The sequence below is a fragment of the Xiphophorus hellerii genome, chromosome 2 (genome assembly GCF_003331165.1).
Source record: "Xiphophorus hellerii strain 12219 chromosome 2, Xiphophorus_hellerii-4.1, whole genome shotgun sequence".
NCBI lineage: Eukaryota > Metazoa > Chordata > Actinopteri > Cyprinodontiformes > Poeciliidae > Xiphophorus > Xiphophorus hellerii.
In genome coordinates, this window is record NC_045673.1 from 28,837,366 (window position 1) to 28,861,519 (window position 24,154).

The 24,154-nt window shown below is 38.5% G+C and overlaps 2 protein-coding genes across 2 annotated transcripts in view; one reads left to right on the forward strand and one right to left on the reverse strand.

The window, feature by feature from the left end:
• tmtc3 (transmembrane O-mannosyltransferase targeting cadherins 3) overlaps positions 1–9,048 on the reverse strand; it is a 33,245-nt gene extending 24,197 nt beyond the window's left edge. The window contains 4 exon segments of the mRNA XM_032545822.1: positions 1,993–2,092; positions 7,297–7,515; positions 7,639–7,852; positions 8,919–9,048. Coding sequence (XP_032401713.1) covers positions 1,993–2,092; positions 7,297–7,515; positions 7,639–7,827 — 508 coding nt within the window. The 5' untranslated portion in view covers positions 7,828–7,852; positions 8,919–9,048.
• Positions 9,049–9,114: 66 nt separating this feature from the next.
• Positions 9,115–24,154, forward strand: part of cep290 (centrosomal protein 290) — a 67,714-nt gene continuing 52,674 nt past the window's right edge. The window contains 11 exon segments of the mRNA XM_032545902.1: positions 9,115–9,747; positions 13,988–14,065; positions 14,266–14,335; positions 14,439–14,485; positions 15,846–15,980; positions 16,364–16,417; positions 17,678–17,824; positions 18,017–18,199; positions 18,487–18,576; positions 20,137–20,259; positions 23,336–23,459. Of these exon segments, the coding sequence (XP_032401793.1) occupies positions 9,640–9,747; positions 13,988–14,065; positions 14,266–14,335; positions 14,439–14,485; positions 15,846–15,980; positions 16,364–16,417; positions 17,678–17,824; positions 18,017–18,199; positions 18,487–18,576; positions 20,137–20,259; positions 23,336–23,459 (1,159 nt within the window). The 5' untranslated portion in view covers positions 9,115–9,639.

Below are 24,154 nucleotides of genomic sequence, written 5' to 3' on the forward strand. Positions count from 1 at the left end.
CAGTGGTGAGGAAAAACCTGTATTGCTTCAAGTCATCAAACATATTTAGAGCAATTAGACAAAACGCAGTGTTTAAATTGAAGTGAGTGAAAAAGTGATTTCCCCATAAACCAAATAACTGATTGTTCCATGAAATATTTTGCCATAATTTGAGTCTTTTATTGCTGGAATCTTTGCCGTGTTTGACCATAAAACTTTTTTTTTTTTTTTCAGAAAGAATCCGACTTGCTCATATGGAAAACCTGCTAATTGGAGGAAAACCTGAAGGTGATCATTTTGGCAGAGGAAGTCTTCCAATGCCATCTCAGGCCTATTCCACACATCGCCGAACATCTGGGAAAACTATCACATCTTTAAGTGTATTACACAAAAACTCTGCTCTATACCCAAAAAACAGTTATTTATAAAAACTTCAACAAAAATGGAGATTTGAAAAAACTAAATATTCTTACAAACATTGTATTTATAAGGCTATCCAACGGCACAGTTAAAATAAAACAAAAGAAAATATTGATAAATATTGATATTGTGGGAAAAATGAGCAAATTTCAAAAACAAAGTATGTCCTGCATGGCCAGCCTAGATAATTCTGGTCCTTGAGTACATTCCATCCATAACCCCAGTAATAGAACACTGATGTAGCCTCCAGACCTGAACAATGGAAAAAAAATATTCAAGTGTCTTTAACCTACTAGTCCCTCGGCATCTCTTCTTTAGCACGACATGTTGTCAAATACGGGTTTACTTGAAATGTAGGCGAACATAAGCAATAAAAAGGGGGCATTCTTTAGAAAAAGACTAACATTTCATTGGAAAGTTTATGACCCAAGGAAAATCAGAGCTATGTTCAAACTCGAAATGCTCTGTAAAATGTGTTCCCTCCATGCTGAAAAAGCCAGCAACTTCCCCTAAAGGCACCTGTTAATGCGAGCGATTTGGGGTTTGCTGTCATGTAGACAGATTCTATAGAATACAGAGACCCTGCGGTAGAAACCACAAACATTGTGATGACTGGTCAAATTATCCACCCATTCTACCCATGAAGTGTCGGCTGGGTTCTTGGTAGTAGCAAACATGTGGTCTCAATAATATACATAATGTCTTTGTATGTTGTTTCACTTCAACGTTTCCAATCATCAAACAAATTTTAACACAAGACAAGAATAAACTGAGCAAATACAAAAAGTATTTTCGAATCCTCATGTAAAACACGTGCCTTTCACATATTTACAACCAGCAATTAATTATTATTGGGTGAATTCTTTGGAAAACTGAATTAAACACCAAAAACTACGTTTCTTCGTGATTGCTGAGTGACCTGTAGAATCACAAAAACACAAAACAGAACCTGTCTTACATCATGAAGTAGGCTAAAAGATCTCAAAATGGTACCAGTCTATAACAATACAAGAACAAGAACAGATGAACAAATTCACTGGCATCAATTAGTTTGGTTGCCAAAGCCATCAATGCAAAGAATAGTGAGAACCGTTCAACACAAATGGAAAAAATGCAGATCTTTCTCATGTCAACCAATTAAATCAGCAGATAAGACGAGAACCCAGAACAACATCCAAAACACATCAGGAAGTCCACCTCTGACTGGCTCCAAAAGAGGAGAAAAGGATTTCTATTGGCCAAGTGAAATTTTACATTTTCACAAAAGGTCAGGTTGATATGGATAGCTTCTTATTAAAATGACCACTAAGGTAATTTAAAAAAAAAAAGAGGAAAACTTCAACGAAGATGGGGATTTGAGAAGATTCTGTGTTTACGTGGGTACATAAACACAGAGTGTTTTTTGTCTTTAGTCTAGTTATCTTTGTTAGATAGAAAAATGTGTTAGATCATCAAAAAGGATAATCTAATAAGGATAAAGGAAATTGGTTTTTGAAAGAAAAAAACAAAGACAGTTCATAGAAAATGCTTTAAAAAAAAAATAAAAAATTAAAGTCAGGAAACATTAAAGAATTTTCTGTCCATGTGACTTACCAATGGAGTGGTCTGTACTAGTTGATTTTGTGTATGCCAGGAAAGCAGCCAAGAGGAAAATTGAAGAAAGGAGCTCCGCTCTACCAACAACACCAGTCACCTGAATAGAAAGGAAAAGGCGTTTTATGAACAAGAATATTAATATCCATAGTTCAGCAACAGTATAGGAGCCACAGGCATGGGGTGTTTGAGACCACTGAGATGAAGGATGTTAAGACAACATTTTTAGAAAAATATGAATATCTGGAAATTGAGGTAAAAACCCACAAGTTCTGCTTCTAACCCTATATAAACCCCCAAAAGATATGGCCAATTTTTTTGATTGAATTCAGTGATATGCGTTGATTATGACTATTTAATTATTGTTGGAAAATTCAACATCCATATTATCAGCCAGCAAACACAGAGGGCAAAAAAAGCTTTCAAAGCTTCTGTTTGACTCGACACACAACCGAGGAGACAATCTGGAGCTCAGCATCAGAACCAAACATGGAGAATCAGCATTCAGTTTTCATGCTCCTCTAATCTGAACAAACTTCCTGAAAACTGCAAACCTGCTGAAACACTGAGTTCCTTTAAATTCTAGAGTTGAAAGCAAAATCAACACTTCGAAGTTCCAACTTGAATTTGATAGTACAATGACTTGTTAGGGCCACTGTAGTTAGAAAAATTAAAAAATTCAAATAAAGGGGGTTGAGTAAATTTCTCTCTAGAAAAAACAAGTTTGATATTTGGGCAATATTCTAGAAAAACAAGGAAGTTTCTAGGTTTGAAAAGTTGAAAATTAACTAGAAAAACACTAACATTTCAAGATTAATCTAAAAAAAAGTTTTATAAAAAGAACTAGGAAATTTCTGAATTTGAAAAGTCAAAAAATTTGCTTAGAAAAAGAACCTCAAATACTTTTAAATTAATCCAAGAAATTTTCCAGAAAAAAAAGCATGGAAATTTCTGAGTTAACATTTTTTGACTCAGGATAAACTTGCTGTGAGGAGAGTTTTTGTTGTATTCAGTGTTTCTTGATTGATTTTTGGGAAAGCAGCACAACACCAAAAAAATGGAAATGTATTATTGTTGACACCTCAGACATTTCAGTACTAAAAAGTAAACTGTCAACACATGACCTAGTTACTTTCATTTTTACTTTCATAAAAAAAAAAAAAAAAAAAGCAAAGCTGTTCCACAACAAGAAACCACTCAATGGGGACGTGCTGTGGTGGCGCAGGGGGTTAGCGCGACGCAGACGTCGCGGGTTCGACTCCCGGTCCCGACGACCTTTACCACATGTCTTCCCCCCTCTCCTCACCCTCCTTCCTGTCTGCCTACTGTGGAAAAAATACGAGCCACTAGCGCCGCAAAAACTCTCCAGAGAAAAAAAAAAAAAGAAACCACTCAAAACACTGCTGCCATATCTGCTTTGGCACACGTTTACATAAAGAATAAACCACTAATTGGATTAATCTCAACTAATCGATTAATGGAATAATTGACAACTAATGATTAATCATTAATTAGAGTATACAGACTCCAAAAAAGGCCATTTGGTGAAAAAAACCAATTCAGAGCAGTAAATAAGCAAAAAACTGCACAAAAATATATACATATTTTGCATACAAGTTAAAAACACTTTTGTCTGTGAATATGTTTTAAGCCAAAACTCCTCAACTGACAATAGTTTTAGCTTCACGTGGTTCAAATTCACTAATGAAATGCCACGTTATTAACTCTTAGGCAATAAAATGTTTATTTTCCTATTTAAAAAGATTTTAATAATTTGTTTATATTAATATAGTACATTTCTAATATATAATGTATAAAAAAAGGCTTTAGTGGTTAAATGAAAAATTTGCAGAATGTGTCATTTTTCTTCATCCGATTAATCGATTAATCATCAGAAAAATCAATTTCTAAAGTAATTGTTAGTTGCACCCTTATATCCCCACAAATTTTTATATTGGTGCCTCTCTTGTTTTAACATGACAAAATCTAAAACAGTTAATAAGGTGTGAGTAGAATTTGAACAATCGATTGCAAACTTTCTCAGGACGGTGGGTTTTATTCTCTCTGCAGTTCTGAAGTGTGTCGAGATGGAGGTGGTGGAAGACAGTGAGCAAATGCTACCCTTACGCTGTGCGCATAAAGAGAAGACTGCTTCGAACTAACGTCTTATGGTTGAAACCAGATGTTGCATAACACAGAAACATAAGTTTTATTTAGAGGCATCTATGGAGGCAGCAGCCACTGACTGAAAAACACTAAAGACATAAAAAAAAAAGCTGGCTCTGAGCCAGAGGATTTATTTGATAAGATTCTGAGAGCAGAATTAAGATTTTTTTTTCTGCACACCTTCTGCAAACCACACTAATTACCAAGCAAAGAAGCCCTCACACAGAATTGCTGCATTTCCTGCTAAAAGTCTTTTCTCTGGGAAGATGAATTCTGTTTAACTTAAGAGCGAAAAATGATTCACTACGACTCCCAGGTTTCATAACAAGCCATTTAGCAATAAATCCTGAAACTCATTGACAGAAGTGAGGTGACACATTCCACAGCGGGATACCTAATACACGGAATAACACTGCGTCTTTGGGAGCGTTGAAAACCGGAGTTATCTACAACAGTGGGAAGCCGGAGTACCGCTGATCTGAGCCGTCCAATCCAGCTGTGGAAACAAAAGCTCTCAGGTAAATCACCTCAGCAGATATAGTTCGTCTTTTAAAAGAGCCTCTCTGACAGCAACGTCTGTCACTTGGGTAAATGATGACTGCCCTCGTGTGGAAGAAACAACATTCTCCGTTCCATCCCGAAGCCTTATTTCATTCCAAACCAGCCCAGCCCTAAAACCTCTCATAAGGTTCCACACGTGATTCCAAAAAGAGCTTTGCAAATTAAGAGCCTATTATTTTGCGGTCCGCAGCCCTTAAGAACACACACGCACAGGCATTAAGGGGAGGGCTGCGGCCTCTGACTAAAAGGATTAGAGACAACATTCAAACGGAGCACATGCTCTGTTCACAGGACTGACCTATTTGTCAATTAGCAAAGGAAGGAAAGAAGAACAACAAAAAAAGCAGAGGCATCCAACTTCTAGGAAGCTCTCATATATCTAATCAGTTCATCAAAGCTAACCCAGCTGAACAGAAGACAAGTTGAACATGGTTAGCTCAGTTACACAGAATTACCCAGACCCAATTTACCCCTCCTCTGAGTGAGCATCTGCAAACTGCTTTTCAACTGCATTCTTCGCCCTCCAGCCACTTTTGGAGATTTTAAGGAGAACACCAAAACAATTTAGATTTGAAGATTCTTGGGAGATTCAGAAAAAAAAAACCTCCATTCAAAAAGTCATCAGCAGAGAACAGTGACGAGGCAGGACAAGGCCTCTTTGTGCGCACTTATCGTGAAGGGACCTTCAGTACTTGGAACGTTGCAGCAAAACAAATGATCTGTTCAGAAAGAGATTCCAGACGGCGATAACGCAAAGGGCATCCGTTGGAGCAACTTTGAGGCCTCATTTGTGAGTCAAATTGTTTCCATTCAAGATGTCTGAGAGGCGCTGCGCGGATTGGAACGGGCCGGGAAGAAGACTCGGGGCCGAGCGGCGGGATGTGCGACAGGGGGGCAGATGACATCCAGTTCAACAACAGCTGTGGTAGCTGGTGCCGTATTAGAAAGTATGGGTAAAAAAAAACAAGAAACAAAAAGCAAAACGGTGCCCACCACAGTGAAGTGGTTCAATAACTGAACAGTAGAGAGCACATTTTTCAGTGTCTAGAGAATCAATTCCGATATTTATGGTCACAATTCGATTCCGAATTGAATTGTATTTTAGAAAATAATTTTTCTAATCAAACGGTCCAGATATTGTTGTTCAAATTATGGGACTGACAAAAGGAAAAAACAGCGTAAACAAATTACATTTATTTTAAACTAGGGCTGAAACAATTCATTCAACAATTGAAATATCGTTCTCAAATTTAGTAATTGACTAATAGTTAACTGGAACATAGAAGATCAAAAATAGGCTATTTGCTCAAAGAACAAGCTATTCAGAGCATAATTACTCTGGATATTATGAACGTTCGCTGGTGTCTATCTCGAGGGAACGTTTCAGGCAAGAGGCGGGGTACACCCTGGACAGGTCGCCAATACATCGCAGGGCAACACAGAGACAGACAGGATAAACAACCATCCACACACACAATCAGACCTTAGGAGAATTTTTAGAGAAACCAATTAACCTTTTAAAGTTTTTCTTAAATAAGTCGTTTCAAAAGTAAACAGGATATTTGTTTTCACTACACTGTGTTCTAAATTATTATGCAAATTGGATTAAAGTGTCAGAAATATTAAATTTTTTGTTGTGCTATTAAATTTATAGATGATATCGTGTGTTAGGGATCTTTGAATCACTATAATTAATTTCAGAGAGCTGGTTGATTAGTTTGTCTGGTGAGCTCAATTAAAGGAAATCTACTTAAGAAGGATGTTCCACTTTATTAAGCAGGCCACAGGTTTCAAGCAATATGGGAAAGAGAAAGGATCTCTACTGATGAAAATCATCAGACAGTGTAGTGTCGAATGAAAACATTAGATATTTAACAAAAACTGAAGCGTTATCGTCCTGTGAAGAGATTTGTGGCTGATTCAGAACAAAGATGGGTTTGTACAGATAAAGGCTTAATGAGGAAGGTTTCTGTTAGATAAATTCATCGGATTAAGAGAGCAGCTGTTAAAATGCCCTTACAAAGCAGCAAACGGTTATTTGAAGCTGCTGGAGCCTCAAGGTGGAGGATCCTCCAGAGGCTTGTGGTGCATCAACCTACTATTGGGCCCCTAACCAGAGCTCACAAGCAGAAACGGTCACAGTGGGCCCAGCCGTACATGAAGATTCATTTTCAAACAGACTTGTTCACTGATGACTGCTGTGCAACCCTGGATGGTCCAGATGGACACAGTAGAGGATTGGTGGTGGACGGCCAGTTACATACTGAAACTGTAATATGCCATTGTTATTATATTAACTGAAAATGGTCTCAAAATGACTATATTAAAATTTATGGCAATAATTTCTTGGACAATTTATTGTCCAGAAAATTTGTTATTTTGACAGTCCTACTTCCAGTAAGTTATATTTGGTCACAAGATTAGTCCATATGTCCAACTGACTATTTTCAGGCATTTCAAAAACAATACCCAGACCTCTGAGTAAGTTGACTTCAGAATCCCCCAAGCTGTTTTCTTCAATATCCAACAGTGCATTGCATTTTTTTTAATTTCCCACTAAACACAATCCAAACTTACGGCCTCCGTGTGGATGGGGTGCACGGCAAAGAGCAGCGCAGCAAGCAAGCTAAAAGTCTTGTCCAGGAACAGTCGGCAAACCCGCAGGAAAAGCATGCAGACGACTCCATGCAGAACGATGTTGAGCAGGTGATAGGAAGCCGCACTGAGTTCACTGAAGAGGTAGTTGAGTCGGAACGTGAGCACCGTCAGTGGTCTGTAAGACTTGTGGCTCCTCTCCTGTAGACATTTTACAATTCAAAACTGAAACTTAACCAAAATATGATGCCGCGATGGGATGCAGCATTCGATAAATTAACCAATATTCAGTATGCTGGAGGTAGACCTTTAACAGATACTTGCCTCGGCCATCGGCGTTCCCCAAAAGTCATTGAGGAACAGGTTGCGCAGAGGCGTGGAGGGCCGGAGGTCCTTGTTGTCGAGGATAGCCGAGACGTCGTCAAACACAAAGCCGCATGCCAGACTGTTCCAGTAACATCCCATCACCAGCCCAGTCAGAAGCAACATCTCCTTCCATGACACAACAGCCATAGCTGACCCAAGCCGTCATGGGTCACTGTGCAAGAGAGCAAACAAACCAACCAACCAACAAACAAAGAAGGTTTGAAATTATTAAATGTAAGAACAGCAGGGAGTTTTTATTTGGCGCAACACTGGCTAACTACAAATTCCAAAACAACAAAATCTACTCATAAGTTTTAAAAGTAAGACCTTCAAAGAAAATGTTTTATTTTTTGCAGTTATTAATGAAGAATCCTACCAAACTAAACTTTTTACAAACATAAACACAAATGTATTGGAGGCAATTAATAACACATATTTAATACCCAAGTAATACCAAATCATAAGAAAACTCTATGTATATTGATTCTAGGATTGTGGCAGCACGTTGCTATGCTCATATTTTTATTTTTTTATTTTTTAACCATTGTTTTCTCTGACAATTATTTGGATGTTGTGGAGCTAGGAGGATTTTTGCATTTACTTTTTTTTTTTTAACTTTAGAACAGTTGCTATGACGCGTAACTGTGGCAACTCCCCCCCCCAAAAAACATTGTTTTTGCAACCATGAAGATGATTAGCAACTTAAAAGCTTACATGATACCTTATCTATGATTCCAAATCCCAAAGTTGCCTTACATATCACATCGGAGACAATATTTACTGTGAAATCTTGTCTCTGTTTCCTGGATATTGAGATATTAGCATGTCAGAAGTACAATTCTTTACCTTACTAATGTTGCTATATGCTATGATCTTATTAGAGGATTACACTGTTGAAAACAAGGACAGATTTACTACATCTCAGTGTCGAGAACTTGTAGGGAAATTAAGTCTTTCGTGTAAACAGTAATCAAACCACACCTGTGCTGTTAAGCCCAACAAAATAGCAGACACTTTAGGTCACTCATTAGCAGCCAGCGTTGCTTAATTAAACGAGAAATGACGCTGTCATTATTTTTTGAAAGACTTCACACCACAAAGTGTCGAGTATTGTGAAAATGTCAGGTTCGCTAATGTCCCGTTGCGTTAGCAACTTTAGCGGGCAATGCTAATTTGGTTTCTACTACTCTTAAAAAGACTGGAAATGGTGGAAGTGTAATAGTTTAGTTCTGCCTTACCGAGGAAATGCAAGAGCAGAGACACGAGCTTCAGTCAAACTTATCATAAAAATTCAGGACGGCACAGAAGACTCGGGAGTTTTACAGTATTTCATTTATACCAACTAGCTTAAACGCACCGCAGCTATCCCTTCCGGTGCAGAGGTGAGCGCGCAAGTTAAACATTAGCCGAGCTAGGGGGAAAAAAGAGTCAGTGGCTGGTTGGAAGTTTTAAAGCATCCGCGCGACCAGAACCGCATTAAAATGCCTTGATTTGCTTTAATGTTACACGCTCGCGCTGTCCACCAGGTTGCGCTTACTTTTCTTTTCTTTCCACCAAAAGCTCACGGTTCGTGTTTGTTTTATTTTCAAGTAGCTGTTGTGTGAGCCGTAACCTAGCAGCAGCAGCAGCCAGAGCTTGACAACATGGACCTTTCAGGATAAATGTTTGCTGCTACTCTACCCCACCTGTGTACCTCAGGTTTGCTTCCGTCAAGTCTGACATGCCCTACTGAATTCAACTAAGTGCTTTGAATACGTCTTTAAATCAAGGCTTTGGAATATAAATGCTGTACGGTTCATTCTTAACAATGAGTAGAGTTGTTTTTGTTTCCCTATATAATGCCACTGAAAACCGTAATAATGTATTATTGACGATAATAATCAAGTGGAGGCGCTCTGTCGCAGTAAGCTTACTAACTACATTAATTAACCGAATCTGTAAAAACATCCCTTGTTCAAAATGCCGCCGTCTGGTCTCATATGGGATAAAGTGTTGAAAATTGATCCAAAGACTCTTGATGAATGTGAAAAAGACGAACTGGATGAAGTCTTCCACATTTTTGTTGCGGTAATTATTTATGGTTTATATTTTACATAATATTGACGTGCTCAGTGTTCTCTACCTTCTTGATTTTAAAACGCATGCTTGAGGAATCAAAGAACTGAAAAATATGTCCTCCCAGTTTTCTTCTTTTTTTTCCACGTTTGTCACACTTGAATGTTTCAGATCACCAAGCAGCAGAAATTAAAAATAAGCTCTTAAATTATAGTTCTGATTAATAAGGGTGAAAGCAATCCAATCTAACCTGGCTCCTTCTAAAAAATGTATTCCTTCCTGGTCCTAATTGCTTATGCTGTTCAATTCAGAAGCACCTTATGTTTTCTGAAATGAAATGAAATTTTGTCTCAACTTAGATCATCTAAGTATCTTCAGAGTGTTGTGGATGTGATTCTGTGGGTAGGAAGGATCTCTGGTAACAGTCAGTCTCGCAACAAATCCTGAGATGCCTCTGTCTAAAGTCTTGATGTATGACAGTCGCATGACTGTCATGACATTTTAACATCTCAATTTCCAGACAGCAGTAACAATATGTCCAGGATGACGCCATTAGTTGTTGGCAAGCACTGCTATTCCACCTTATTTGCTTTTGTCGCTCCTCATCATTGGTGGTCATAGCTCAGGTATAAGAGATTTTAAGATGCTAATCAGCTGCTACCGGTTGTAGAATAATAATAAAAAAAGCAGACTTTGTTGTCACAGTTACGCATCATAACTGTCGGAAAGTTTTTAAAAAATGAGGGCAATGATGCAACCTAAACAATTATGAACAACCGTTTACAAACCAAAACGTTTCCCAAAAACACTATGTCACCCTTGGCAACAACTGCCATCAGTTGTTTGTGAAACTCAGCAATGAGTCATTTGTATCGCTATGGAGGTATTTTGGCTCTCTCTTCTTCGTCGAATTGTTTTATTTTATTTACATTGAAGAGTTTTTGAGCATTAACTATCTTGTTTAAGGTCATTCCAAAGCACCTCAATTTGATTTTAGTCCAGACTTTGTGTATGCTACTCCAGAAGTTTCAGTTCCTTTGTGCATTTAGACATGGACTTGTTGCCAAGCTTTGGATCACTGTCCTGCTACCTAACCTAAATGTGGTTGGGCTGAAGATCACAGACTGATGCATATTTTTCAAGACTGTCTGGTAGAGAACAGAATTCATGCCTCCATCAATAATGGCAAGCCCTCCAGGTCCTGAAGTAGCAAATAAGTTCCTGACCATCACACTGCCACCACCATGCCTGAATGAACTCAATATAATGCTCTTTTTCTGATGTGTTGTTCTAGTTTTAGAGCAGATATAATGGAATGCATTACTCCCACAAAGTTCTGCCTTTGTTTCTTCATTACGCAGAATGATGTTTTCCCAGACATCTTTGGGTTCATCTAAGTGGGTTTTTTTCTGGTAAATATGAGAGACCTTTGTCTTCGCTTTGGTCAAGATTGTTTTTTCAGCTTGGAAAAACTGATAGATTTCAATTACTTATTTCTCATTTGTTCCTGTTTTTCCATAGATTGAGGCATGATGTGTTGTTTTTCTGAGATGTCTTAGCCTCCTTCGTGTTGTCAGATAGGTTCTATAGATGTGATATACTGATTTGACACATTTAACAGTAACCACCTATAAGTGTGGCTGGTGAAGTTAAACTCTTCTATTCCAGGTAAGTTGACAATTAATTCCTTACTTTAAGGAATGGTGTTTTTTCACATAAGGCCAGAATGGTTTGATCTTAAAATTTCTTTAGTGGTCTGAAACATTTAAGTTTAACAAAAAACAGGAAAGTGTGAGGGACAAAACATTTTCATCTATACAACTTGAATTGAATTGAATTGAATTGAATTCATGCACAGACCAGGCATAACATTATGACATCTGATGAGTGAAGTAACGGCAGTTATGACTTCATCATGAACCCTGTTTATGGGATAAACTGGGCAGCAAGTGAACTTTTTTTCCCCCCCACACTTTGTGTTACAAAGTGGATAAATGGGCAAGTGTAACAATTTGAGCGTTTGATGAAAGCCAAAAGACGATGACTTAGCCATAGTTAAGGACTGTTTTGGTCCGTGGTGGTTGAATCAAATCATCATGACTTTATTAATGTATCCAGTAGAGTAAATGTATCGAACTGTTTTCACACAATATTCAAACTCTCTGGATGTTGGATAAATTCTTCACTTCCTCTGATGCCAACACACAATGTAGATTCTAGCAAAGTTGACAGGGGATTAAGGTAAATCCTAACTAATGTAATCAATGCAGTAGAGTGTTCGACAGTAAAATCTGTAAGACATGCCTTCCTAACGCCATACAGGCCCTGTTGATGTCTATCAAAATGGGTTAAAAGAAGGAATAGTAGTGGACTGACAGAGTCATGGCTAACCCCGGGTCATGATTTACCTAGAGAGCAAGGACTGGCCTGTGTGGTCCAGTCTGGTAGACAATGATTCAAAAGACAACACTCTGATACTGTATATAACAATTGAATAGACAACATTCTGATATACAATGATTCGATAGACAATACTCTGATATACAATGGTTCGATATAAAACGGTCTAACAGACAACGTGCCAATAGACGACAATCTATCTATATGCCCTCGCTGTTACCTGACCACCTCCTGAAAATCCAAAAATGGCCAAGGAGCTTCGGCCGTAGGGAAATATTTAAAAAAAAACATTTATGTCTTAGCGTTATTCCCTCATCAAAAGCTTACGTAGAATGTTGCTTTGGCTCATTCATGCATGTTTGATAAATCCTTGACTTTTCTGTGGTAGTACACAACACGCTGCCTATTTACCCTAAGCTCCTCTTTGGAGCTTCATTCCCCACCCAAGCTCCTACCCAACAGCGCAGCCTTTCCCCGTGCCTCCCCCACACAGCTCCTCCAGACTAGCAGTCGCAGCAATTGACCAACACCTGCTGGAGCTGCCATTCTACTGAGCACTTCCCAGTTCTACACTCAGAAATTGGTTGTAATTGGCATCATGGAGAAGCATCGTTGTGATGACATGCGGAAGGCGGGGGGGGGGGTTTAAAAGGGTAGGAGTTTCTTAAAGAGACAGAGGAAATTTCAGGGCAGCATATGGCCATCATGTGAAGTCATATTTCTTTAAATTTATTTTTAATATGTTCAGTTTCATAATATCTGGAGATAATATAGTTTTGTGCTATAAACAAATGCATAGTTATGGAAAATACATAATACCCCCCTTTAGAAACTGATGCTCTTCTGCTATTTTCCCCAATGTTGGGGATTTTATGGTGTGGTGAATCATGTTTCCTTAAAGAAATCTGACCGGGACGTGTTATGGTTCTGACTATATTCCGCAGAGAAATCTTGTGTTGACACATATCACCCAGAGTTATGGTCTTAATGTTTTGCCTGATTGAGTTTGAGTGACAGATGGTGCATGTATATCAAGTTGTCTTGATTTTGTTCTAAAAAATATATACTGCTCAAAAAAATAAAGGGAACACTTTAAGTGTTAAACACCTGTTTAAGTGTTCCCTTTATTTTTTTGAGCAGTGTATATTGTTATTCTTTTAATATTATGCAGTTTCAGAGCCGCTTGCTGGATAGTTCTTACATTTGACACAGCAGCTCAGCAATAAAATATGAGCATCTTTACTGATCTTTGATTACTCGAAGGAAAAAAATGTCTATGCAGCTATAACCTTCTACATATATACAGTATATATATATATATATATATACAGTACAGACCAAAAGTTTGGACACACCTTTCTAATTCAATGGGTTTTCTTTATTTTCATGACTATTTATAAGGCAAGAAATCCCACTTATTAACCTGACAGGGCACACCTATGAAGTGAAAACCATTTCAGGTGACTACCTCTTGAAGCTCATCAAGAAAATGCAGAGTGTGTGCAAAGCAGTAATCACAGCAAAAGGTTGCTACTTTGAAGAAACTAGAATATAAGGGGTATTTTCAGTTGTTTTACACTTTTTTGTTTAGTGCATATTTCCACATGTGTTATTCATAGTTTTGATGCCTTCAGTGTGAATCTACAATGTCAATAGTCATGAAAATAAAGGAAACTCATTGAATTAAAAGGTGTGTCCAAACCTTTGGTCTGTACTGTATATATATAAATATATTTTTGGTTTAACCTCTCACCGTTTTCAACTGCAAGAGATGTACTCCATCACTGTTATTATTAGTTTAGCTGACTGCACTGTTGAAAATCTTTCTGACTAAATCATATTTTCCATGCAGACAAAAGAATGGGAGGTGAAGGATAAAGCCAAGGAGAACATTATCCGTGTCCTCCAAGTGGGTCAGGCCCTGCTAAAGGTGTCAGGTTTTGTTGTTTCTACACTCTGCTCTTTCCTGTGCACATCTGCTCGCTAGCTCACAGGCATGATTTATGTTTGAAGAAGGAAGAAAATTTCATAGTTTATAGTGCAGCTAGTGATGGTTGTCATCAACATCCATCACAGACGTGATGGATGTTGGTTGGTTTGAGCTCTTCAGTCTCTGTCTCCACCTGTTAGATGAAAGAGCGCGAGGTTAAGCTCCATGAAAGCTTCATCGACGATATCGGTGTACAGCACGTCAAAACCGGTTCGTAAGCACACGCCGTTTGATGGAAAAACACATTTTTTATGAAAACAGCATGTTCATAGTGTTCTTTCTTTTTTCTCTTCTTGCTCCATTTGTTATCTAGAAAATGAACTTCGTACAAAAGTGTCCAGGCTGGAACAAGAGCGCAAGGTAAGGCTGTGGAGCAATTGTGTATTTCAGGTAGGGATGCGCGATATTTGGGTATTAACATCAGTATATGCCGATGTTAGTCACATTTGAACATATCTGTATTAGGGCTGCAACTAACGATTATTTGATTAGTCAAATATCCTTACTATTAGTCGATTTAAAAATTGGCACATTTTGCAGATTTTTCATTAAACAACTTAAGTTTGATGTATTCACTATTAGAAATACATCAAAAATAAAAAATAAACAATTACATTTACATGTTTTAAATAATAAAATAAATATTTTATTGCCTAAAAAATAGCAGCATATTCCTTCAGTGAGCATTTGATCATTTGTACATGTGAAAAACTCAGCCTTTTCTGCTTGACTTTACATCAATACAGTGTAGGGCTAATCTGTTGACTCTTATTTTGATTAACCAATTAATATTTGCATAGTGTAATATGCTTAATAAGAAATTTGCTTTTTACAGAATTTCACCTGGATGAAGCTTAACTATTGCACTTGGGCTTTTTATAATCTTAATGCAAAATGTATGTATTTTTTGTACAGTACACAGCTCTTTTAGCAAATTATCTTTTTTTGAGTTTGCATATTTCATTTAAAGAGTACTAAACTATATAACGATTATTTCAATTGTCGATTCATCACAATTAATCTGATTAATTGTTTTCAGCCCTAATCGGTATCGGTTTGATAAGTAAAAATGTGTCTCGACTCTCGAGGCAACTTTCTTTAGAGCTTTTTTTCTCTTTTTTTTAAATTAAGTTACTGTCTCTTTAAGTCATTTCCGTTCAATTTCACAATGAAGAATTAACTGGTTGCTCTATTCAGGGAAACACGTCAGAGTTTGTGGTTTTTAATGTGACAAAATGTAAACAGCCAAAGGGGTGTGAATACTTACAGATGGCACTGGTGACCCCTCCGTCGTGGGTCTGACCTGAAACCACTTTTTCTGCCTCTTCACTTCCGCCATCAAGGCCAAACCTTTCAGCCAATCACAGAATGTAATCTTGGCTACACCAGGATTGGTTGTTGTGTTCACTGCAGGAGAGCACCTAAGAAGATTACCTGCTAATTCCATGCACAGTCTTAGCATTTACTTCTTGTTTTGAATGAACTGAAACTGAGTTACTATTATTATTATTTTTTTTTGGCTTTAGGAGAATTTGCAATCCTTTGTTTTCGCAAAGAAATGAATCCTCGTTTGAGGACTTTAACAATCACAGCTGAGCCACACGTTGGCTCTGTAAACAGAAGAAGGTGATGAGAGACTAAGGTGGGGGTTGTTTTTTCTTCTTCTTTTATTCTCCCTCTTCTTCTTCTCTCTGTCTCGTTTCCGATCCATACGTCTCAGCAGCTCGGCACTGGGCCAGATAGCCGCTTTCTTAGGGATGAGATTCGGCAGCTCGAGGCCCAGCTGGAGCAACGGGAGAAGGAATTGACCCAGTTAAGCAAAGACATGGGCAAGGAGAAGAAAACCAATGAAGAGGTATGAGTGCCACCCACAGTACCTGCACGTTTTACACCACCGCAGGAGTCTTTGGGTAACCTTCCTGTTTAGTTTCCATACACAATTTTTTGGTTTGTCTTTTTAAAAAATACTACAGGGATTATTAGTGAACCGTATATGGATTATGTTTTGGTAAATTCCAATAACAAAGGATTAAATCTTTAGAAAAAAAAACACTTGGTATTGCAAATCTTAATTTCCTCTTTGAGGTAATCAGATTAGTCATTGTTTGCTTTAAGCGTTTAGGCACCCTGCACTGAATACTTCTCATATAAGACATAGCCTTGCTAGCTAAGCTAACTGTGTTGAATTATGTGATAGAAATGTATCTGCACATTTTGTTATGTGTTTCCTTGTCCTAGCTGATTGTGCGACTGGAGGAGGCTGAGGACGAAGTGAAAAAGTTAAAAAGAGAGGTACGCAACCGCTGGGAAGACATCAGCTCCATCTTTCCCTTTCATTCTCCTCTGTCCTCACCTGGTCTCACCTGCCCTCATTTCTGCCTGATTTCAAATCTTCTTTGTTTGTTCTATTCTTTCTTTTGTCTGTTTATCTTCCATTGGACAGTTGAAAAAATCTAAGAAGAAGGTAAGAAATGTAGGAACTGTAGTGACGTAAAATTAGATCACAGTTAAGAATGGAGAATTTGATTCTGTTACACATCTTTACAACAAAATAGCCCATTCTGGGTCTGTTAATGTAGCAGAAGTATTCAGTTCAAAAATACTCTTATTCATTGTTGTTACTCATGTCATCCAAGCATCTTCAAACAGTCATTCACTGTACGACAGTCTCAGGACTGTCATGACATGCTTACCGGTCAGTTTTTTGGTAGTAAAGACGATATTCCACAGTAACATGTGATGGATGACATCATCAGTTGTTGGCAAGCACTCAATTGCTTTTGCCACTATTTTTTAAATTACTATTATTATCATTTTAAATTTTAAATCTGTGTGGCCGTTGAACTTTGGGATTTGGGGTCGTAGTTCAGGTATTATTTGAGCTTTTAAGATGCCAATCAACTGCTGCCGGTTGCAAAAACAACATATTATTTCCACGGTGATGTGGATTTTTACTCTTTGGAATTGTCAAAAACATTTGTCTTTTGTTTTTGACGATTGTTCCCAACACCAGAGGGAACAATTGTCCAAACATGCACTGACTCGTACAAAAGACTTCCGACCAAAAGAATGATTCGTTCTGAATTTTTCTGCAAAAAGACCAAATCAGAACAAATTCAACATAGCTCCTCTAACATGGTGCTAATATGAAAGACATAATTCTAAAACTGTTCCTATTAAAGGTGCACCCAATATAGTAATTTATTTTTGTCAGTCTTTTAACAATCGTTAAAATACACAGTTGTGTTGTAAAGCACTTTGAAATGCCTTGTTGCTGAAAGGTGCTATGCAAATAAAATTTGATTGATTGATTGACAGTTAAAGTAACACACCCCACAGAAGGCAAAAAAAGCATATGATAGATTAGTTGTGATCACGTATCTTTTTCAAACACATTGATGTTCGTATCTAAATTGTCCCAAAGTTCCATGACTGACAACGGCTGAAAAGTCCAAAGCAATTTTCTAAAAAAAAAAACAAAACAGTTTTTTTATTTATGTCTAGTCGTTATTCTTCCTGAAAGCTGTTCCTGCCTTTCTTGTGCCATGGCAGAACGAGCAGTTCCAGCAGGACGTGGAGTTCTACCGTGGAGAGCTGGAGCAGAAGGAGCCGCTCACCTCCAGAGACGACGGCGCTGAGATTCAGAGGAAGCTCAGCCTGGCCAACCGACAGCTCTATCAGTGCCTGGACGACCTGCAGGTTCACGGAAACCTCACTTACTAAATGAGATACATTAGCATATCCTACTGCCTTTTTTATATATTTTTAAACAAATCATCTTTTACAACTCCTTCTTTTATGGCTGTCGGCTCCTAATGTGCTCAACATGTGTTAAAAGTTGAGATATTCATTCATTGTTCTAATTTATCGTTGTTATTTTGCGTCCAACAGCGAGCAGAGGATGAAAACGCACACCTGAAGACACAGAACGTGCAGCTGCAGAGAAGCCTGGAGGAGTCTGTGAAAGAGATGGAGAAGATGACAGATGAGTACAACAAGATGAAGATCGTTGTGCAGCAGACTGACTCAATTATGGACCAGCTCAGGAAAGAAAGGGATCACACGAAGCTTCAAGTAAAAGCCCGCTCTCACTCCACTGCTTGCGTGTGTGTGGGTTTTTTTTTTTTTTATGTCCGTGTTTTGATCCCACTCTGAATCGGTGGGTGGTTTGCAAAATATGTTTCCATGCTGAGATGAGTTACGCGGTATCATTTATCATTCTTTTGGAGGGTCAAAGAGTGTGAGTAATATTATCAAAGAAAAGTTGCTGTGTTAGATCTGTCCTGTTTGTTTTGAAGTAGATAATCTAATGTTTCTGTGCACCAAACTCAAGCAAGGCTTTGTGTTTTTTTTACGTGCAGGTTAGAGAGCTGACAGAAAAGATTCAAAGCATGACTGAAGAGAATGACCCAATCATGGCAGCTGTCAATGCCAAAGTAGAGGAGTGGAAGGTGAGTGACAAATATAGGCAATAATGTCAAGTCTCATTCTTCTTTATTTTTTGTTTTCGACAGATATTCCTAACAGAATTGACTCTACAGAAACCCTTACATTGCCTTTGGAGAAACATTTTGACCGCATTAACTCATGCGGCTGTGGTCAGAGGTTTACATTCTCTCATCATGGGGTATGAGTGTCATTCATTTTGGGCTTTTGATATTTTATTCAAGCCATTCTTTTCCCCCAGACTGATGTATTAACACCGCAGTGATTTTTAAAAACTGGGTGCAGAAGTTGCTTATCCATATTGGATTTTCTCTAATGCACACAGATTATTCTAAATAAATCCAGTTAAAGGGACAGTATTATGTGTTTTCCTGACACATAGTGCCATTTTATAGCATAAACGAGTAACTGTTAACTTCAGTTGTTATAAACATGTATATACCAAATATGACTTAAAAGAAATGTCACTTCCTAATTTAATGTCTTGAAATTGGGCCTCTGTCTTTTTAGAAACTCTACCTTCATGAAGTCATCACAACATGGCTCCTCTATTAACCCTTCAACGTTTCTTATCAGCGTTTCACTGAGAAGTACCTCCTATAATGTGCTCAGCAGTTCCTCCAGGTGTTTGCTAATTGCTGCTGGCTAGTCTGAAGGAGCTGAGTTGGGGATTCGGAGCAGAGGGGTGCGCTGTAATGCAAAATCTTGGAAACTGCTTCTCTGAGGAGGAGCTTCGTCCTCGAAGGCGGAGCTAGGTCCAACCAGGCGTTTTGCACAACTGAATGGTTGCCATGAGAGATTCAAGGATTTCTCAGACATGCATGAAAGAATCAAAGCAATAATCGAGGTTTGCTTTTGATTAGGGAATACATTGTAATGTGATATAAAGCTCATAAAAGGCAGTTTTACATAAAACTGCCCCTTTAAGCCCAAAGTTATTCATAAGCCATCTGGTTGTGTTGTTCCTGGGAGTGCAGTTAGAAAATTTATACCAGAAAAAAAAAAGCCTAAAATGACCCTAGATGTGTAGTTCTTAGGCTAGCTGACAGTTTAGGTCAATACTTTCCTTGTGTTTTATGTGTTTTAAATACTGGCCGTGCTTCACCTGAGCATAACACAGCAACTTGTGGTTACTAGATAAACACGTCAGTACGTTCTTCCACTAAAACAGGTACAAAAAGACTTGAACCACTAGCCTGTGAGGGTCCAGTCTCCATAGTCTGCTTGATTTATAACAAACAAGCAAGTCAGTTGTGGTTTAGTGAAATCTCTCCACCACCAGATCTATGGAAGCACAGGAAAAACACCGGACAGTTGTTAGTAAGTCAAATGAAATGAAAAGAAATCAGTGTGGTTTATTGGCTGTTGAGAACAAAGTTGCTTTTTTTGTATTTGCCTTACTTTAGAGTTTTCAAGAGACAGACTGAGTGTAAAAATTTGCAAATAGTTATTTTTTTTCATATGAGTGCTTATTTTCTGTCTTTTGTGATTTTATTGTATTTTGTTCTCTTACTTGAGTAAACATTAGCCTGTGACACTGGTGACAAGATGTATTCCTCACACAGAAAGTGCTGTCTGGGAAGGATGAAGAAATCTTGGTGTACCAGCAAATGATCCGTGAGCTGAGGGAAAAGCTGCGCTCTGCCCAGCTGGACTTGGACAAAAGCAACATAATTGCCCTGCAGCAGGTGTGTCCAAAAACAGCAAGCAGAGGAGTCAAACGTCTTCATTTATAATTATATCCTGCTTCTCCCAATGTGGTGCCTCTAACAGTGTGGCATGTTGCAGAAGCTAGTTCTTTAGAACAGCTCATACTTTGTTAGAGCTGCTTGAAAATGGTAAAATATATAGAATTTTTTCTAGATTATTCTTAATAAAATTAAAAATGTTTTTTCTCAGCATTTGTCATATTTGGCACTAACAATTGACTGCCAAACATTCCGTAAAATGTTCGAAAGTAAAGGTAAAAGCATTTCTGCAAACTAGCGCAATGCTCACATCAAATTGCATGGTTGCCTTGGACACAATAGAGAGAGAACTCCAAAAAAAATTGTAAATTGATAACAGTGACAAGTTGCAGCTTTCAAAAACTATCCTCCACTTGTGTTGCTGTTCAGTCATATGAGCCAACTGTTCCTAGTGGGCATCAGTGGTACAACAACAGAAGTGGTTTTATCACAAAATAGTAGTTCAACCATTTTAAATTGATGTTGCGTTCCCTTTGTAGTCAACAATGGGAAATAACGACTTCCCAGTCTAAAAATCGACTGGGACGCCCTCTGAAGTCGAACTTCTCACTGGGATAATGTGAGGAACCCCGACTTGTAAGACCGACTTCGCGTTTTAATATGGCCGCTCCTCGCACCAGCAGTAGTAAACATGTTTATTTTACATGTAAATCAATGTTACTGATAGCGCCTGCAACTATAAACTGAATAAATTAAAAATGGTGTTTGTCCACTGAAAGTTGAAACGATATTCGTCAGACTGAGTGTCTCTGGGCATCGCCATGTTGAAATCCCAACTCCTCTGACTATTTTAACTGGAATGCTGCTACTTTGTCAAACCCAACTCTGAGTACCGACTTCGGAGGTAACTGAAACACAGGGTTAGGTTCTGATTCTGATTTATAAACAACACATGCTCAGAACATCTCAGGAGAACCCCCATTCAGAGAAATCTGACCTCTCTCTTAAAGTTTTATTTTTCACTGGATCCACCTTTTGTTCCGGCACCATTTTTTTTGAAGATGGTGACCTTGGTATGACCTTCACAAAAGTATACAGTAAAAGCACAAAAAAATACATATATACACTGCCTGGCCAAAAAAAAGTCGCCACCAAAAAATGGTCACACTCTCTAATATTTTGTTGGACCGCCTTTACCTTTGATTACAGCCCGCATCGCTTCTGCAGTGTCACAAGATTTATTTCCATCCAGTGTTGCATTAATCTTTCACCAAGATCTTGTATTGATGATGGGAGAGTCTGACCACTGCGCAAAGCCTTCTCCAGCACATCCCAAAGATTCTCAGTGGGGTTAAGGTCTGGACTCTGTGGTGGCCAATCCATGTGTGAAAAAGATGTCTCTTGCTCCCTGAACCACTCTTTCACAATGTGAGCCCGATGAATCCTGGCATTGTCATCTTGGAATATGCCCGTTCCATTTGGGAAGACAAAATCCATTGATGGAATAACCTGGTCATTCAGTATATTCAGGTAGTCAGCTGACCTCATTCTTTGGGCACACAATGTTGCTGAACCTAGACCTGACCAACTGCAGCAACCCCAGATCATAGCACTGCCCCCACAGGCTTGTACAGTAGGCACTAGGCATGATGGGTGCATCACTTCACCTGCCTCTCTTTTTACCCTGATGCGCCCATCACTCTGGAACAGGGTAAATCTGGACTCATCAGACCACATGGCCCTCTTCCATTCCTCCAGAGTCCAATCTTTATGCTCCCTAGCAAACTGAAGCCATTTTTTCTGGTTAGCCTTACTGATTAGAGGTTTTCTTACGGCTACACAGCTGTTCAATCCCAACCCCTTGAGTTCCCTTCGCATTGTGTGTGTGGAAATGCTTTTGCGTTCACAAATAAACATACTCCTGAGTTCTGCTGTTGTTTTTCTTCGATTTGATTTGACCAAACGTTTAAGTAATCGGCGATCATGATCATTCAGGATTTTTTTCCGACCACATTTCTTCCTGGAAGACGATGGTTCCCCACCATCCTTCCAGTTTTTAATGATGCGTTGGACAGTTCTTAACCCAATTCTAGTAGTTTCTGCAATCTCCTTAGATGTTTTCTCTGCTTGATGCATGCCAATGATTTGACCCTTCTTAAACAGACTAACGTCTTTTCCACGACCACAGGATGTGTCTTTTGCCATGGTTGTTTAAGAAATGAGGAGTTACTCATTGCATCAGCTGGAGTTAAATAACTTGTTGCCAGCTGAAAGATAATCGCCTATGCAGTACTTATCCAATAGGAGGCTTGTACCTATTTGCTTAGTTAAATCCAGGTGGCGACTTTTTTTTTGGCCAGGCAGTGTATATTAGGGGTGCACCAATAAATGGGGCCAGAATTCCTTGATTTTAGGTGATCAACAATCTTACATGTAAAACCGATCTTATGCGCTGATATTTTCTACCTACAAAAAGGTTTGAAAATCTGTCTTCTGTGACAGAAGTTTGACTGACAAACCTGACCTAAAGGTCACATCTGGACATGTTCAGTTAACAATAGCCTCCCCACTGTCAGCAACTTAGTGAGTTTGTTGTTATATTTACTATTCAGACAAAATAAATTACAGTATTGGCCAAAATTGAAGTTGGCTGGTCAGGTGATGAGCCAGAAAACTGCAATCGGAGCGCCCCAAGTAGTATGTATAAAATATGTAGAATTAACTGGTTATCAGATGTTGGGTAGGTTTGCTACGGAAGACTTTGTGTTTGTGCACATGTCGCTCTGTTCCATCCACATGCCATTTTCCAGTTTTTGACTTATTTTCTTGTTTTGCATGCATCATTACCTCTTTTTCATTTTTTTATTTTCATCCACCTGTCCTCCCTCCCTTCTCTGCCGCTGCTCTGGCCCAGGTCATATACGAACTCTGTGGTGTAAGTTCCATCCGTCACGTGTCTCTGCTTGTTTTCGTCTTAGAAGTTGCCTCATAGCTCCCACAGCGAGGCGAGTTACAACCCTTTTTAGTCCATCGCTGAACTGTCATTATTCAGAAATGTCTGCGAATGTCCCCACAGGCCATCCAGGAGCGAGATAATCAGATCAAGACGCTGAGCGAGCAGGTGGAGCAGTATACAGGAGAGATGGAAAAGCACGCTCAGCTCATAGAGGAGCTGAAGATGTCTTCAAACAAAGACAGAGGTGTGTGGGCCCGCGTTTAAACTGACCAATCAAATGTCTTGTTTTAGATGTTGGCTACAAGTTCAGTTAGAAACAAAAATGTTATTCATGAGATTTTATGTTGCCAGATAAAAGAATTATAGTCAGAAAGTTGCTTCTTGAAAATTATTTTTTTTAGCTTGTGGACAAAATATTCATAAAAAGCATTTTACTGTCTATTAGGAATGACAATGATAAGTTACAGGGCACTAGTTTGGTTTCACAGTTCGCTACGCCGATTTAGCCTTTCCGCTCCGATTAGCGTTCTTGTCACGCAAAGTTAGCTGCCTTTCGCAGAGGGATTTCTAAATGTTTAAAAAGCCAGATGTTTCCTTCAGAAAGTGGCATGGACCAAAATACAGCTGACAATTCAGAATGTTTTCTTTCAATTGTACTGGATGTTCCAGCTTATGAACATATGGCTAGTGACCATGTTGAATGCGAAGTTTAGTTTTTGTTTTGTTTTCTTTGCTGGCATAAAAAAGATTTGCCTGAAAGAATTTATTGAATTGGCCGCTACCCAGGCTGACTTCTCGGTGAAGACTAAGGGTGAAGATTAAAGGATGAGGATTGCAGATGTACAAAAGTTGGAAAGTTTTTCTGAACACAAACAGTTTTCAGGACTATGAGGTTAAGCAAATTGTACATAAATTAAGTCCAGGACTTTTAACACATTA